The sequence below is a fragment of the Serinus canaria genome, chromosome 5, assembly GCF_022539315.1.
Source record: "Serinus canaria isolate serCan28SL12 chromosome 5, serCan2020, whole genome shotgun sequence".
Lineage (NCBI taxonomy): Eukaryota > Metazoa > Chordata > Aves > Passeriformes > Fringillidae > Serinus > Serinus canaria.
Window position 1 is genome coordinate 18731507 of NC_066319.1, and position 13357 is coordinate 18744863.

Below are 13357 nucleotides of genomic sequence, written 5' to 3' on the forward strand. Positions count from 1 at the left end.
GGCGGGGCGCGGGGGCTCGCTGAAGCCGCCCCCCGGCGCTGGGGGCGTGCCCTGTTATTTCTGCTCAGGCAGTCAGCAGGGCAGCCCTGGCACGGTCGCGGGGCGGGGGAAGATGGCGGCGTCCCTGTGGCTGAGCGGCGGCGGGGAGCGGCTGCTGCGGCTGCTGCGGGCCGGGCGCTCGGCGCTGGGCGCGGGGCTCTCCCTGCCCGTCCGGGCGGGATGGAGGCACCTACACGGCACCTGGGAGCTGCTGGGTGAGTGGCGGGCTGGTGCCCTGCTCTGGGTTTGTCTGCGAGGACATGCGGCGGAGAGAAGGTTGAGAGTGGTTGCTGTGGGTTGACCCCGGCTGGATGTCAGGCACTCAGCGAAGCTCCTCCGTAGCTCCGCTCCGCAAAGGGGCAGGGCAGAGAAAATATAGCAGAAGGTTCACGTGCTGAGATAAGGACAACGAGACACCGCTGCTCCATTACTGTCGTGGGCAGAGCAGACTCGATTTGGGGATATTAATTGAGTATATTGCCAAAACCCAAAAGACCTTTCCTTCACCCTTGCTGTACCTCCTCCCTTCCAGCTGCGCAGGGAGACGGGAACGAGGGTTACGGTCCGTTCATCCCATGCTGTTACCGCCGCTGCTCGGGGAGAGGAGCCGGAGCCCTTGCCCTGCCCCGGGACACAGCCCTCCGGGAGCCGCTCCGGCGCGAATCCTTCCCCGGGCTAAGGCTCTCCGGGAGCTGGGCAAGGGCACAGGGAGCTGTGGGGCCCGGGGGGTTCCCGGCGTGGAGAGGCGAGCGGGGCCCGCGGGGTGCTGGGCACACCTGGGCCGGGGAGCTGGGTGAGCCGCTCTGCACGGGGCTGGGTTTGCTTTGGGCTCTGGAGGTGCTGAAATCACGTCGGGATGTGCATGGGCTGGTAGGAGAAAACTCGGAGAGACGTGTGAGAATTGTTAAAGGTCTCAAAAGGAGGAAAGAGAAATCTACAGAGGAAAATAAAATTGAGCCTTCTAATATGGAAATACTTTGATGTCGATAAGGAAAAAGTTCTCACCATTGAAAGCAGGAATGTGTTTTTAAAGTGGAAGTGTAGCTAAGCACTGAAAAAGAAAGTTTGTTTGGTTGTTTGGTCCATGTTTGATAATTCCACCACATTTCTGTCATCTTACTCTCCTGGTAATGTTTCAAGTTTGTTTGGTTGTTTGGTCCATGTTTGATAATTCCACCACATTTCTATCATCTTACTCTCCTGGTAATGTTTCAAGTAACTGGAGAAGAGTGTGTGATGTATCTTTTATGCAATTCTATTTGGTTTTTTAAGGGAAAAATAGAATTTATTAATTGCGTGTCTAGCATCCTTTCCTACATAGAAGTCAAGGTGTGAGGTTATGACAACACTCTTTCAAGATGTATTTTTCAGGAGTTTGTTTTTACACAGTTATCAGGCAGATCATTTACCCTTCTATGTTTTCCTCTGTCTCTAAGAGATGTGGGAAGAGTTACGGATCCTGAAATGAAATGTGATGTTTCCCTACTTGCTCTGTAAGTTACAACTTGTCAAACATTTAATCAATGATCAGGTGCATTGTCATGTGGTCCTGGTGTGAGACTGAGCATGAAGTACCTGAACTCTTTGAGGTTCAAGTGCACTTACAAAAAAGTGAGCTTTCATTAACCTTGTGTAATAAAACTCAGTAGTAGTTCAGAGCCAGTTTCATCAGTGTGGTTTAGACCTCAACATTCCCTTCTTTCCAGCACTGGTTGCCTTTGCTGCTTTGCAGTATGAAAATATTTTCCTTTGTAAAACCTGCTGTATGTGATACAGGGAAGTCTGTCCCTTTCTTGAAATAAATGTTATTTGTTTCCAGATTTTATTAGAAAAAGCTTGCTTATTTCTACATATAATAGTATGCAAATATAATATAATGCATGATAAACTACTTCTAAATTGGACTTATTGCTTAACTCCTTAAATAACTTTTGTCTACAGTTCTCCCAGACAATCTATTGTGTTTTTTGTGTTGAGAGTACTTAATATATAGCTGGAGTTAAATTTCTAAATGTGGATATGCAAATGCCTAATATCTTTTAATTCCTTTCAGTAAGCTTTAAAGTGTTAGAGTGGATAGATCACACCTTTAACTCATTCAGGCTTTCCTCATTAAGCCCTTCTAGCCTACTAGCAGCTTTCCAAGGTGGTGTGTAATTTGATGATACCATTTTTCTTAACTTCATTGTTGTCTCTAAAATAAAACACGAGAAGTCATAACTTCTCTGGTAAAATACAGCTCAATTGGACATAAAACTCACCTTTGGTTCCTAGTTTGACAATGTAAATTTAAGTAAATTTTACTTTAGCATTACTTTTATTTCTCTGCTTTTCTGTTTCTGAAAAAGATGCTATTTGAAGTATCGGTTCATGTGGATCTAGTTTATCACATCACATGAATTTTTTGTTTCTTTCTATGTTTCTGTCCTTGTTTGTGGTGCTGGTAGAGGAAAAGTTGTTTTGCATAATTTAAACAATTAATTCAAATTGGAATTCCTAGTTGTTTGGTCACAGAGAAAGAGGAAAAAGAGAAAACAATAGAATGACCTCTTTATGTTAAAGTGTGTCAATTTTTCTTTGTTTTTAATGTTTCATAATCTTATCATTGGTGTTAAGTTGCAGTACATTTTTCAATTCTCTACTGACTGCAGAGTGTGTATAGGAAGTTATGAAATATCTTTCTGGTGGGACAGGTTAATGAATCCTTTCATGGAGAGGGAAGGCAGCAGAGATGTTGCCAGACTCACTTGACATTTAAAATGTGTCACCAAGAACAAATTCTCTTGGATATGCAGAGGGCTGTCTTTAAAATAGCAATCTCCTGTTTGTGTGAAGTTTGTTTGGGTTCTTTTTAAGTCTTCCTCCTTTTATATTCACATAATTGAAGTGTAATAACACAGTTGCTGTTGATAGAAGTAAAAATCAGTGGGTGGTGACTGGGAGTTCAGAAGGTTTGTTTGTTTATGGTTCTAAATTCTGATTTGCCCATGAGCTTAGTCTTTGAGATTCTGTGCTAATTGCCAGAACTTTCTGCTCACCCACAGTTGCAAAGCAACCATATTTGCTTCCCAAGGTCCTTGTAAGGGCTGCCTGTACAGTGCAACTAACTTATGTAAATGCAGTGATTGTTTTCACTATCCCCTTTTTTAATTTAATGAAGCCAAATAATATTTGGTGAAGGTAATTCTCCATTGTAAGGTTGATTTTCTTTGAGAAGGCACATTGAAGCTTGGTGTGTTTATGGTCATTAACTCAAAAGTAACTAAAACAGCTTTGAAATACTCTTGTTGTGGCTGGTGTTCTTGTGCATCTCATGCTGTATTAGGCTCTTAATTTCAACAACACTGAACTTCTCTGAGCATGGGCCTCTCTGGACAGAAGCATTAAATGGGTGCACAAGGTCCTATCTTCTACTTTGTATCCAGCTTTATTTTTTTGTCCACTTCATGGCTAGGTGCTGCTGGAGTTCCTCTTCTAACTTGGTGAAAGGGCCAGAATGGATTGTGTGTTTTCAGGTAGTTGCTCATAATATTGAAGGGAAAATGTTACAGTGGCACAAATTTGTTGCTCAGATTTTGTATTTGTGCCAAAGTACAAAGCATATTCTGGGAAATGGATTAAGTAGCTCTTCATGGAAGAGAAATGTGAACCACTCTGTTTAAAAATTATTTTTTCCTCTTTAAAAAGGTGGATTATTTTCACTTTTAAAAATGAGGTCTGTCCACTTGTTCTCAATAAACCTAGATATTTGTGGAATATGACTTCAAAATAATGTTTTGATTGTCAAAGTCACACTTGTCAAGTTAGACTAATGAAACTGAGAACACTTCTTTGCATCACATGATGTGTAATGTTTTCTACTTGCTGTTATTGAGAAATTTTTTTGGGGGGCAAATATGTATAGTATAAGACAATTGTTAGCTCACACTTTAATTTGTCAGTCATACTTCAAATACTTCAAAACTTTGTTCGGGTAATGAACGCAGATAAGCATTCACATCCATAACATAGTTCATTTTTCTGTTTATTAGTCCTAGATGAGAAGTTGCAGGAAACTTTTTAAAAAAGTTGCATGGAGGTAATTCAGATGGAAATTGTGAGTGTTACAAGGAACATTGTCTGGATACATTTCTAAATGTGACAGTCATGAGTAATATTAAACTGAAACTACCATAGAAAGACTGAGGAAAAAAATGTGCATTTGCTCATGCAGTCTTCTGGGAACATCAACCATGCAACTGAGCTCATTCCTACAAAACTCAAGTGTTTTTGGTACCATGATCCTGATTGTGTTGCTGTCTTGGGGACTTTAGGGAATAACTAACTTTCTGCTCTTGGTGCATTTTAAAATGTCAGGATCATTGATGGCTGCTTAGGCCATTAGAGGTTTGCTACAATGTTTCCATGTCACATTTTAAAAAAAAATTGTGGAGTGGTTTGGATTGGAAGGGACCTTTAAAGGTCATGTAGTCCATCTCCCTTGCAGTGAGCAGCGACATCTTCAAATAGATAGATGAGGTTGCTCAGAACCCCATCCAACCTCTGAGTGATGGGGCATCCACCACCACTCTGGGCAGCCTGTTTCTATGTTTTACATCTGTCATTGTAAAAATCTTCCTTACAGCCAGTCTAAAATTCAAACTACTATTCCTTGTTCCATTGCTGTTGGCCCAATTAAGAAGTCTGTCCCCATCTCTCTTAAAAGAGAAAGACTGCAGTAAGGTCTCCCTGGAACCTTCTCTTCTCCAGACTGAACAACCCTGACTCTCTTGATGTTTCTTCATACAAGAGGTGCTCCCTCCCTTATCATTTTTGTGGCTGTCCTCTGGACCCCCTCCAACACATCTATGTCTTTCCTGTGCTGAGGATTCAGGAGCTGGATGCATTTTTCCAGGTGGGATCTCACCAGAGCAGAGTAAAAGGGCAGAATCACTGTCCTTGACCTCCTGGCCATGCTGATTTTTGTGTCCCAGGCTATGTTTGCCTTCTGGGCTGTGAGCCACAACCTGCCACATCACAGCTTTTCATTTGCCAGTACCTTTAACAGATTTGTCACCAGTGTCCATGGGGGCATTGAGATGATGACCATTACCCTGTGGATCCAACCCATTCCTCACCCATGAAACAGTCTACCCATCAAATTCTTATTTCATCAATTTAAAGAGAACAGTGCTGTAAGTCCAGAGAGATGACATCCACAGCCCTTCTTTGTTCACTGGTGTAGTCATTCTATCTTATGAAGCCATTAGGTTGGTCAGGCAGGACTTGCCCTTGGTGAAGATGTTCTGGCTGTCCCAAATCACCTCCCTGTTTTCCATTTGCCTTAGCACAGCTTTTGGGGAAAAAAAAAAGGGGCAAAGAAAAAACCTAGAAGAATTTTGAGCTGAAAAACAGATAATAAGGAAAAACCTGAAAAATTATTAATTTCTAAGTTTCATTTTTTAGCTGTTTCTGACTACTCCAGTCCAGCAACTGGGAGAAATGTGGTGCTGTTTCCTATAGAATGATAACAATCCTTAATGCTGGGTGTTAGGGAAAAGGGAATATGAAGCTGAAATAAGCCTTGCCATTGTATACAATGTACCTTCTATGTGTCTGTTTCTGTTTTGTTACTGAACGCAAATTCAGACATAATAGTTCAAGAAAGAGCCTCAAAAATCAGGTACTGGAAGGCTGCTTTTACAAAATTAATCTAGAGAGACACTTTTTGTTTTCTGGCTCATAAGTATATTTAAAAGTTCAGAAAGGTAGTATCTCTCATATTAATGTCTTCTTTGGTGTAGAGGATGAGATGTCAAGAGGTGTAATGTGCTGTGAAGCCAAGCTCTGTGCTGTATCCTGAGCTCTGCCCTCAGAAGAATCCCACTAACATGGCACACAGTTGCTGTTACACAGTGCTGCTTCTGCATATGGGTTTACTGAGCCAAGACTGAAACTTGAAATCAAGCAATGTCTGCAAAGTAGATATAGTTTTCTAGTAAAAGGGATAAATAAACATTAACAAACTTTAATCAGTGAAAGAGGTGGATCATCAGCATCTGAAATACTAGGATCACAAAGGCTTTATTAATTTAAGAAATATGCTTTAATCTGGAAAAAATTCCACAGCCTGAGTCAAGAAGGAGAAGGATGACAGGAGAAGGAGGATGTGTTTTGAGATGATCAACAAAACTTCAGGTCTAGGAATTCAGGGCTTGTGAATTTCCATTTCTCTTGTAATGTGCCTTTTTTCCTTTGAGCTCTTTGGTGGGCATGCTTGTATGTAGGCTTCAAAAAAAGAGCATCATAGTGAATCTTTTGTTCAATTATCTTTCAGATTCATGCACTTTTAGTTTCTTTTGTGTTAAGCAGTTAACTGTGAAGAATTATACTGAAAAAGTACTCAGTTGAGATAACCACATGCTTGTTTTGCAGGAACACCTGGTATTAAAGTTCTTATGCCTGCGCTTTCTCCAACAATGGAAGAAGGAAACATTGTGAAATGGTTAAAAAAGGAAGGTAAGATAGATAGCATTTTCTGTGGTCGCATTTTCCATAATTTTTCAGCTATGTAAATCTATTCTGTAAAAATAGGATAATTCCTAATAAAGGAGACAAAAATAAGAGAAATAAAAAATAAAGTAAGGTGATTCTTCCTGGTTATAGATCGGTATAGTGATCTATAGTATAGATCAGTATTTTGAAGCAAAGTATTTGGTGTGTGGATACTGTCATCATGAACTATATCTGCTCTGAAATTGTTCATTCTTGAAATGCTTTTTTGCTTAATTGTCTACCAAAAGGTTGCATTGGTCATATTTTTTCAAAATTTCCATGTTGAGTGTGTGGGTGCTGTTTTTAATTCCCAGTGTTGTCATGCTGCTCAGTGGCTTTGGAAGTCTGAGAGCCATTGACTTTAGGGAGGGTCTCTTCCATTATTCTGTGTTATGGAAGACCATGAAAGATTTGGTATTCTTTGAGTATCTTTTCTAATATCTTAATTATAGTCTACAGTTAAAACTGAGAGAAATTAAGTTATTTTCATAACCCTAATAGTAAATGGGGAAATTTTTCCCTAAACGAACCCAAACTGAAAACCAACCTCCTTATCTAAAAAAAGCCTGAACTCTGTGCTCTGACAACTGTGTGCTTCTGCTAAAATATTTTGGAGCAACTGGATAAAAGTCAAGTTTTGTCTTAACGTATGTTGTATGTAAATGAAAAATGATCTGTAGAAAAATCAGCAGTTCCTGTTCTGTCAGGAGACCTTTGTCCTGTTTATGCCTACCCTGTCACTTCTTCAATTTAATATTAAATCTGAATTTTGACTGTAGTTTTGGATTCCAGATAGCGATTGTTCATTGTGCATTGTAGGCATTTGGATAGCAGTAGGAATTTATCTTGTTCACAGGCATTTTTAGATTTCCTGAAGAGATGAATACATCTGGAGAAAAGAAAATATCTCAAAGCTTGTTATCTTTGACAGACACAATTTGGATAGCTAAATGTGTTTTGACTATTGTGCCTAGATAAACCTTTTCCTTTGGCTTATGCTTTTGAGTGTTGATACAGCTTCCATTAGTGTGCTCCTGGAGAGCTTTGCTTTCCTACATTTTGAATACATTTTGAGAGGAGGCTGAAAGACAGCTTCTTGGCCTTTTGCTCATGAAACTTTTAGTAAGAATTTCTGCAGAATTTGCTGGGAACAATTCAGAAGTTTATGTCAATAAAAGAACTTGCACCAGTGTTCTTGAAACTTGAAGCTTCAGTTAACCAAGTCCAGGATGATGCAGAGAGGAAAGAATGATCCAAAGTCCTTTTTATATTTGTTAGCTGTCAATAGTTGTAAAATTTAAATATCAACAGTAACCTGTTTTACAGTAATTATAGCATTCAAAATTGCAAGAGAAAACAAAGAGAGCACGGTAGGAGTTGAAGTAGATTCTGGTTTGCTCCCAACATATATTAATTCTCTTTCCTCATAAAAAGTGTGAGAATGTAAAAGCTATGAAGTGGTTTTTCCCAGTCTTTCCACTAGCCTTCCACCCTAATACAAAAGGAAAAAAAGCTTCACAGCTATTTTAATTAAATTAAAACCAAATCTTTATTGATTCTTAGACTTTGAAAGAAAACTGTGCTAGTATTTTTATTGCTCTGTTTTCTATTTAGAAAGAAGACCAAAGCCAAATATAGTATTTTGTCTTATTGGCCGCATCTATGACCATAATTAGTTCCTATCAATACTTTTGTTTCCTCTAAGAGTTGGGACAATAAATATTAAGACAGTATAAAGATAAATTTTGAAGAAAATATTGAAGTGATTTAATGTTTACACACCTCTCTGTAAGGGATGCTCTTAACTGCCTAGTTCTCTAGAGTGTTTGCCATGTAAAAGCACTGTTATTGCTGAATATGAATGTTTGGCAATCTGATGTCCAAGAGAAGAAATACTGTTAAGCAGTTGACAGAAGCACGCTGCTTGCATATAAAATGTTTTTCCCCCTGTATAACCAGATGGGGTCAGTATAATACTATGTTGATAGTCTTTCTGTTCTTTGTGTAAGTCTCAAATGTTTTCATTTCATGGTTTCACAGGATGGACAGATAATTTAACTACTACAGAAGGGAAGGCGCTGAATTTAATTGATAGCTTTACTTTTCCTTCTCATTGTTAATGCAGTTTCATGTTGATTCCTGTGGGTAATAAAGTTATTCTCACAATGATAAAACTATGTTTCTAAAAACTTGTATTTATTATGTATGAATTTAATGTTGATGAAAGCTGGTAGTCTGACAGCCCAGGAGACCAAAATCCTCTTGTTAATGTGGGCAGAAAACAGAGGATACAAGAGTGTTGGCAGCATCCACACACAGTGTAACTCTGCTACCTTTTGAGACATCAGCTCCAGGGACTTCAGTATCTGTGTTCAGTCAACTCTGATTTTATTTGAAACGTTAAGAAATGCAGTTTGTATCTTGTGATTTGGATACTTATCTGTCAGTAGCTGAACAGAGCACTGAGGATATTGGATGCCAATTGGATCTCCTGGAAGGAAACTCTGCTTCGGTATAAATCCTAACCATTCAGCTTAGCTATGGGAATTTAATCATTAAAACCAAATCAAAAACAAATGAAGAAACAAGAAAAAACCAAAAAAAAAAAAAACCAAACAAAAAACCTGAACCCCACCCAAAATTTTCCAAGGGCATTATATATGTATAATTACAGAGTGCTTTGGTTCAGGCAACTTCTGTTGCAAATACTGCTCAGTTTAAAGTGTAAGTGCAAAGATATGGCTTGCAAAAGTGTTCTTTCCAATCCTAATTATTGGGAAAGCTGGTTTGTAACTGACATCAAACTGGGCATCGATGAGGAGCTATCAGATATATTGTAATCTCTAATGAAAGTCACTGTGGTCCTTGCTATTGCACTTGGGTACTGGAACATGCACAGGACTTGAAGTGAATTCTTATATTGCATTTATTCAATTGTCTCTCAAATTTGTGGTAACTTTATGGATGCAGCAATGAAAGGAAAGCAAAAAGGTAGTGGAAAAGGGGTTTTTCCATTTCTCAGAAGACTTTTCATGTTGCCCTCCCTGTGCAAGATGAAGTTAGTTTTCTGTGAACAGGTACCCAAGCTGAGGTGTGAAATGTGACAAACGCATGGATGAAGGTATTTGCCTGGCTGCCCTACCCTCCTGGAGATACTGCGGTTGATCTCTGAGCACTGAGATTTCTTTTTAATGGTGCAGAACACTTACAGTCTATGGCAGATTAAGATACAGAGTTAACCTCCTTTCTGCTTGCCAGTCTTAGCTCTGTAAATTACAGAATTTGCCCAACAATTTGATTTCTTAACAGCTGAGAAGTACTTGCCTAATGATCTGATAGATGGCCTACTTGAATTAAGGATCCAGTGAAATTAAAACACTTGTATAGAGCCTAGAGTTTTGACTTCCTCTTATAAACTTTTCATGCTCTAGTTACTACAGAGTGGAATGTGGCTGTTAGAGAAACATACTTCATCTTTTTAATGTAATAATCTACCAATTTCTGTAATAGGAATGTTTATGACTTATAAAACTGTGTAGGCAACTGAGCTTTTGATGTGTTTATTCAACACAAATGAGGTACATTTCATTTTCCCTTTCTAATTCATGTAGTCCTGAAACAGGAGATGATTTTTTTTTTTATTGTGTTGTCCCTTACCTAAATGTAGGTGGTAACCTGCTTTAGGTTTTAATTCTGCACCTTAAGCACAACGGAGTGATATCTGTAGTTCAGCTAAATGCTTAGACAGGTAATGCTGTTGCAGTGTTTCTGGTAATGGGAAATATTAGAATTTTCCTTTATGTGAAATTGTAGGCATGTTTTAGGCTTGTGTGTCTCTCTGAGGAAAAAAAAAAGCTGTATTTTGTTGGAAGCCAAAACATTCAACTACCTAAGAGTTTTTAATGTAATGTCAGTTTTAATGTTAGATGTCTAGTCAGTAGTGATTTGTTGAAATAATCCAGACACATAATATCTTTATCATCTGCTAGCAGATACAGATATTCTTCAAAAGCAGAGGAAGAGAATGCTTCAGAATTAATCTTGGATTTGTGTAATGTAGCAATAGCAATTTCTAGCACTTGTGCATATTTTTATTTCACAAAGTAAGTATGAATGAATGCTTGAAAAGACCTTTCTGAACTGTATAGGAGATTAAGCAAGCTTCCAGCTGTGCTTTCCCAAACACATTCAAATTCCTGAGGTTTATTTGAATTTCTTTAATAATGTAGACACCACTTACCGGACTATGATACCATTGTCCTAAGCAGTTTTAGATAGCTTGCTCTGACTGGTGGCTAGCAGTGAATATGAAAAGCTCAGTATTTTATTCATGGCAGTGCTACTGAGTATGGGGTTCTGGAAATAAATTTCATGGTGTGTGTAGCTCCTCTTGGAAGGCATGCTGAAAACATCAGTACTGGGAACATGTCAGTGTTCTGTCACAGCAGTTTGTGGTTCTTGAATCTTGGTGATTTTATTTGGAAAGGAAAAATCCAATATGATAAGTAATGATGGGGGATCAACAAGCTGCAAACTATATTAAGGAATACAAAATAACTGTATTATATTGTGAATATCTATCTTCCATGGTTAAAACAAATCTGAAAGGAAATTTAGGGTAAGTATTCTTAAGTTCTGTTGTATTTTGCAGGTGACACAGTGAATGTTGGAGATGCATTGTGTGAAATTGAAACGGACAAAGCAGTGGTTACCATGGAATCAAGTGATGATGGCATATTGGCTAAAATACTGGTAAGAATCCTGCTTTTCTCAGAGTATTATAACTTCAGACTGTTGTTTAGCATATTGCCTCAAAAACTAGTTTAGATAGCTAAATTTCTGCTCAGCATTCAGAAAAATGCACTTGGGGAGAAATAATTGCTCTATTTGTGCCATGTGTGTACCAGACTATTGGTACATGGTACATGATAGGGTATATATTTAATGGATTTTCACTTAACCTGTAGTTTTTTATGTTTTACACCTGGTGAATTCTGACCATGAAATGTGGTGGTTTATGACACCTCTTACTCTTGAGTTATAGGAAAACAGTTAACAATCAGTTGGAATCTGGAATTTTGGGTGGTACTTTACCCAGGATGTGTCATCTCTCTGCTGGATTGTCTTGTGCTAGTCATTCAAGGTGGTATGTTATACAACATGGGCTGACCCAAAGAAGAGTTCTTGGAGTTAATAATTTCCTCTATCAAAATTAGATTGATTAAGCTTAATAGAAAGAACAAGAACTGGGATGAGTAGGAAATTTTCTGAAGCAGTCTCAGCTGGTGGTGTATTGCAGCTGTTTCTTCTCTCCCTCTGCAACAAGTAAACAACAGGGTGAATTGCAAGAATTTGGAAAAAAATGAATAAAAATATGAAAGATGAGTACTTCCAGTAAATATTACATCATTTGGTTAGGGAGGTCTCATCTAGGGTACATCAACCCATGAGATGTGGATCACATAATTCTACAAATTAGGCACCCTGGTCTTAATTGCAGTCCAGCTACTTAGGAAACAGCAGAATGGGCACAGGTACAAACTGGTTCCTGGAGACATGTGCTTGGGCTGCTATTACAAAAGCTTTTTGGTTTGGTATATTAGACTTCCTTTCTCTGCTACAGCTGCATTTTCTTACATCAGCATGTATTTGCACAGTTATCCTTTATAAAAACAGAAAAGGGAGAGTGGTTTCCTCTGTGGCAGCAGTTGAAAAGTGATGTTCTGTTTGGTATCTTTGTTTTTTATATAAGCAAAGGCAACATCCTTTGCAAAAGTGAGTCTCGAGGTAGATGGGGGGCTGGGGTATGGAGGAAAGGGGATGTAAGATGAAACTCAGACTTCATTTCCAGCTATCAGGGCATACAAAAACTGTCATTAGTCTTCAATTCTACAGGATAACTTGCATTTAAGCACTAGTATATATAGACAAGAATTTTTGAAATATTTTTCCTTCATTTAATTGTGTTGCTAAATTGGTGTTCAGCTATGGAACAATGCTTTTAATAGGTTTCAGTGGATCTGTTCTGCCATGTCAGGATGAAGTCTCACATCAGATGTATTTTTAAATCTGTGTTTAGTCTCCATATAGTTATTTAAATAATTGCTGGGCAATGCTTTCACTATTTTTAAATCTCTCTTCTTCAGTTTTGAATGTTTCTGAAAATCAGTTTGCCTCTGATAACTTTGAAAAAATCTTGTACAACCTATTCTCATTTGCTGACACTGCTTTGTTAGATAGTGTGAGGGGGAGATACAGGGATTCTCTCTGTCAAAAGTATTAAAGAATTAATTCTAGAGAGACTAAATTGATGTTTGCTTAGTTTCTTTAATACTAATTCCTGATGGCTACAAGTAAGATTACTATTTCGGAAGCTGTGGGTTTTTTTTTTTTTTTGTTTCTTGTCTTGTATTTCAAATTCATTGCAAATTTCAAAATTTCTCTGTGTTTATTTCTCTTGTGGCATGTTTTTTGATAGATCAAAGCCAGACTTTCCAGCAGCTACATGATATCAGTGTCATGGAGCAGTGACATTCAGCCTTAGTTATATCCATATCATCCAGTAACAATCCAATGCCAAAAGCTGAACCTGAGAAGGAGATGCCAGGAGGTAGAAAATAACTATGATGTCTTTCAGAATAAGGGAAGAGAGGCAGCTTTGTTGGAGTAACATGAACAGATCATTATGCAAACCCAATTTTTAATGGATTCTTTTTATCCTTGGAAGCTAGAAATGGTGGGCCTATGAGTTAGAGTATAAGGCTTTTATTCCAGTCTCCTAAAA

At 38.5% G+C, this 13357-nt stretch overlaps 1 protein-coding gene across 4 annotated transcripts in view; it reads left to right on the forward strand.

The window, feature by feature from the left end:
* Positions 1-13357, forward strand: part of PDHX (pyruvate dehydrogenase complex component X) — a 92944-nt gene that overhangs the window by 59587 nt on the left and 20000 nt on the right. For 2 of the 4 annotated variants that reach the window (XM_050975753.1, XM_050975752.1), the window contains exons 3-4: positions 6454-6537; positions 11225-11325. In XM_050975753.1, coding sequence (XP_050831710.1) covers positions 6477-6537; positions 11225-11325 — 162 coding nt within the window. In that variant the 5' untranslated portion in view covers positions 6454-6476. Of the gene's footprint in view, positions 1-87; positions 255-1509; positions 1533-6453; positions 6538-11224; positions 11326-13357 lie in introns of those variants that run through there. The other 2 variants (XM_009102161.4, XM_050975754.1) reach the window with 2 other exon arrangements.